The 4,110-nt window shown below is 40.6% G+C and overlaps 1 protein-coding gene across 1 annotated transcript; it reads right to left on the minus strand.

Moving 5' to 3' along the window:
- Positions 1 to 371: 371 nt before the first annotated feature.
- LOC109222534 (BTB/POZ domain-containing protein POB1-like) lies at positions 372 to 3,527 on the minus strand. The gene is made up of 3 exons (XM_019386879.1): positions 3,459 to 3,527; positions 2,912 to 3,191; positions 372 to 1,617 (listed from the first exon to the last, which is right to left on the minus strand). Exons 1-3 carry the CDS (start codon positions 3,505 to 3,507, stop codon positions 804 to 806), a joined length of 1,143 nt encoding a protein of 380 aa, XP_019242424.1. The 5' UTR covers positions 3,508 to 3,527; the 3' UTR covers positions 372 to 803.
- Between the last annotated feature and the right edge of the window lie 583 nt (positions 3,528 to 4,110).

A 4,110-nucleotide genomic window follows, 5' to 3' on the forward strand; every position in this document is an offset into this window, starting at 1 on the left:
TAACCAAGAACACGAAACCACTCTATTTCATTAAAGCTACGCCACATTGTTGGGGGCAATGAACGAAATAGTTGAAGTGGTTAGATTTTAAGAGCTGTTCTAACTACTGCTGATAGAGACATGTATTGAAACATTGTTACCTCTGCATAGAAATGTTAAAAGTACCAATTCACTATCACAATATTCAGGACAAACTTATGCTTCGTTGGCAAACTGAGGTTCAACTGGCAGCGCAGTAATGAAACAAGCCAATCCATTGCAAAAAGAGATCACAAGATGCCTCGTCAATGCTATTGAAGCCCAATGGCCAGAGCTTGCATGGGACCCCCAAATTTCAGTAAACATATGCTCTGTAATCAACTACTCCTATATAATACAACACCTAGTAAGTTTTAATTACCACCTTCCGTACGGTATCCCCGGTTCTGCAGGAATGCTGTTTATTTAGAAAGAAAAAAAAAAGAGTTTGCTGGCATGTTCATACAAACTCGGCTACATATGTTGTACACTGTTAACTGCAGCATGACATTTTCAGGGCAATCTGTGTATCACATTTTAACATGTCACAGTAACCAACATTCTTTCACTCATCAAATCCATTTACATCCTTTTCTATCTTTGCAGAGCATGTGGATCTGGGGAAAGTGATTTAGTACAAAATATTTCAATGCCTAGCATACGATAGTTAGCACTTAGCCCTAAACCTTGCCGCCTTTGTTTTATCAAACCAAGAAACATTGGGTGTTGAACTCATCCGAGAAGCAAAAACAACAATATTAATTGTACATTGTGGGAGCAAGGAATCAATTCCTGATAGTAAGTTCAGCCCTGAGATGGAGCATACCGTTAATAAAATATGGACTGTCCTCAGCGATGAAAGATGGCCATGGTATCGCAAATAGATTGCGGTAGCCAACTGCCTTGCCCCCCGTAAAAGTGTAGTTACCTTTGTATTTGCTGACATACTCCTCCCCTGGTTTTGTTCTTGCTGCAAATTCGTAATCAACAGCAAAAGTCACAGATCCCTTTTCCTGCATACCCAGAAAGAGACCAAAACAATGGAAAGAGCTTTGCTGATCCATGTTGCAATGTGCAGACAGGAAAAAACCTTGTCCCCCTAAATGAAATGCTTGAGAATACACTCTTCCTGAAGGGAAGAGGCTAGCACATTCCTCCTGCTTAAGATCCACGTAGACTACACATTGTTGCCGTGGAAGTTCAAAATCAACCACCTTGACAGGTCGATACTTGTAAGCACGCTCCACAAAACGACGACTAGGTGATGATGATTCTTCCGCAGCTTGGTTTCGCTGACGATGAGGGGCCTCAGCTTTATAAAAGAGGGCTTCAAGAACAAGCTTGGATACAAATTCCTGATCAAAGTCATTACATGCCAGAACCTTCCGAAGCTTTCGACAGCTCATGAAAGGAAAACGGATGCAACGACCAAGTCGTGAACCAAGGATTTCTCGCCGTTCCTCAAACTGCGGATAATGAGCCCTTGTCCACTTCAACACAAAGTCGTACACTGCATCCTCTGATGCTACCTGGAGGTCATCACTGGACAAAATAGCCTCCACTCCAGCAAGAGGCAACTTCATAACCTCATCCTGAAACCTGTCCAAGGACAATGAGCTCATTATCAAGCACAGAGAAGTGTGACAGCTAATCAGAACTCACCAAAAGCAGCAATAGATGGAGACCAACTTTTCACTTGTTCCCAATCCATCAAAACAAATACTTAGGGGCTATGGAAAAGAAACTTTTTCATTCTTTAAAAATTCATAATAACGAAGATGCAATTTTGAGCGATGTATAGTGGGGCAGAATTCCAGTAGGGATGGCAATTGGGGCAGGGCAGGGCGGGGCAAACTCTAAATGGGGCAGGGCAGGGCAAACTCTAAATGGGGCAGGGCAGGGGAAGATTTAAATGGGGCGTGGCGGGGCAGGGCAGGGCTAATTATTTTTTTTAAAAAGAATTAGTGGGTTAGGACAGGGCAGGGCAAACTTTATTTTGGAATATGTGGAAGTTGCACTATTAATCTATTTGACATTTTAATTTAATGATTCAGTATCACGTCTCTCCCTACTTTCTATTGTCATTCTTGTTTGTGTTTTGTGGATTTGCTTTAAATACATTAACTGTAACAGTATGGTTCAGTTGGGTTGCTTATTAAATTCTTCATATTTCTACTTGTAAAATGATTAATTGAATGATATAATTTGTTTGTTTAGAAAATTCTCAAACTTAGTGGTCTGGTAAGTTATGATAGATTGTGTTTATTTCATTTTGTTGCCATTGATTTCGTATTTTAATCTTAACTGATTACTCCATTAAAGTAGCTATGCTGCTGGAAGCAGAATGAAAATAACTATTTCAGTAAATAATTTATAATAATAAAAGAAATCTTGAATCAACTATTGAACAAGAATAAAACAACTTAGTCAAGTTCAAATTGGTTCTTTTAATATGAGGTTCAAATAAAAATTTGAAAAAGTTAAAATTTAATTTAGAATACTGCAAAAGAAAAAATCAAGAAAAATGATGAAAAAACATAAACGGGGCAGGGCCAGGCAGGGCTTAGTGGGGCGGGGTGGGGCAAAAATCTGAGAAAATACTAAATGGGGCAGGGTAGGGCGGGTCAAAATGTTAGCAGACCAAGGCTTGCCCTGCCCTGCCCCGCCCCGCCCAATTGTCATCCCTAAATTCCAGGAAAAATTTTCTGGCACCGGATAAAAAAGGTCTCCTAGCAAATACGAATGTATCACCACTGCATTGACTAAAGGTCAAAGAATGCTGTGGAGACTGAAATATCATTATTTGAAAAACATACAGCAGCATTAGAGACAAACTTAATAGAACTTAAGAAGAAATAGAGTGAAATAGAGTTTGGTCAGAAATGGAACTGACTTGGTAATATCTTTGTATCTTGCAGCTAGGAATTGTTCTGCGGCATCAGTCAAGGGCTGAACTGCTTCAGCCATCAGGACGCTAGAAGGAAGCTCCAAATATAGCAAAGCGGACTCTGGAGTCATTGGTAAATTACGCAGTTGCCGGCTGCAATACCGCATGCAAGAAGCAACTTCAAACTTGTCGGCAGCCATGAGTACATCCAACAAAGCAGGCGCTGTATCAGTGGTCAATGTATTGCTATACATAAAATTCAGGAGCTCCATCAGTGCAGCTTCCTCTGCTCCATGTGAATGGAAAAGACTATTCATTCCACATGAAATGGATAGGAATCCCTACAACTTCTCTAAGGTAACAATATTTGACCCACAATTATCATATCACTAGCACTAGATGACTAAAATAAAAGTAAAATTCTCCGTGCTTTGCAATTTTTCATTACAATGGACAAGGGAAAAACTATAGCTCACACAGCAAAGCCCAGTCCAAAATAACTACCAATAAGAGTTTATTGAATGATATACTGTTAGTCTTAAATTCCTCATACCTGAAGCATTAATTCTTAGAGTTACTTGTCTTTGCTCAGACTCCCTCATCCCGTTGGAGAAGAGCTATATAAATTGAACTTCTTGAGTGTTACCAGCGGACAAATATTAAGAGTGGAACCTCCATCGATCAGGATCCTGGTGATGAAATAATCTTCGCATTGCACTATGATGTGCAGTGCTTTGTTGTGACCTAGCCCTTCAGGTGGCAGCTAGTCCTCATAAAAAGTTATCTTATGGCTTTCCAGCACTTGTCCTACCATATTAGCTATTTCCCCACCAGTGATGTTACTTGGTACGTACGCTTCACTCAGCACCTTTAACAGAGCATTCTTTTGTGTTTTGGAATTTTGCAGCAAAGAGGGGATGGATATTTGTGCTGGCGTCTTGTTTAACTGGTCGATGACCGAATATTCCTTGGCCTGTATTTTTATCCAAAGATCGTCCGGACCTGTCTCAATGAGGGGTGGCCGAAATGAGGCCTGCTTGCTTGATTCAGCCAGATGTTCAAGGGTATAGACTCTACCAGCTCTTGTCATACCCTGTGCTACGAAATTTTCTTCAATCCTGACCTTGCATTTTCTCCTTGCCTCGGCTGTATAGTCCCAGGGTACAGCATTTGTATAGAACGATGGCGTGGTAGACATCGCCATT

The sequence above is a fragment of the Nicotiana attenuata genome, unplaced genomic scaffold (genome assembly GCF_001879085.1).
Source record: "Nicotiana attenuata strain UT unplaced genomic scaffold, NIATTr2, whole genome shotgun sequence".
NCBI classification, from domain to species: domain Eukaryota; kingdom Viridiplantae; phylum Streptophyta; class Magnoliopsida; order Solanales; family Solanaceae; genus Nicotiana; species Nicotiana attenuata.

Excerpts from the sequence above, each read along its gene's own strand:
- LOC109222534 (XM_019386879.1), bottom strand. The coding sequence starts at position 3,507 with ATGAGGGAGTCTGAGCAAAGACAAGTAACTCTAAGAATTAATGCTTCA. Across the intron at positions 3,192-3,458 it reads TCTAAGAATTAATGCTTCAG|AGGAAGCTGCACTGATGGAG; the intron begins GTATGAGGAATT and ends CACATGGAGCAG. Across the intron at positions 1,618-2,911 it reads AGATACAAAGATATTACCAA|GTTTCAGGATGAGGTTATGA; the intron begins GTCAGTTCCATT and ends GTCCTTGGACAG.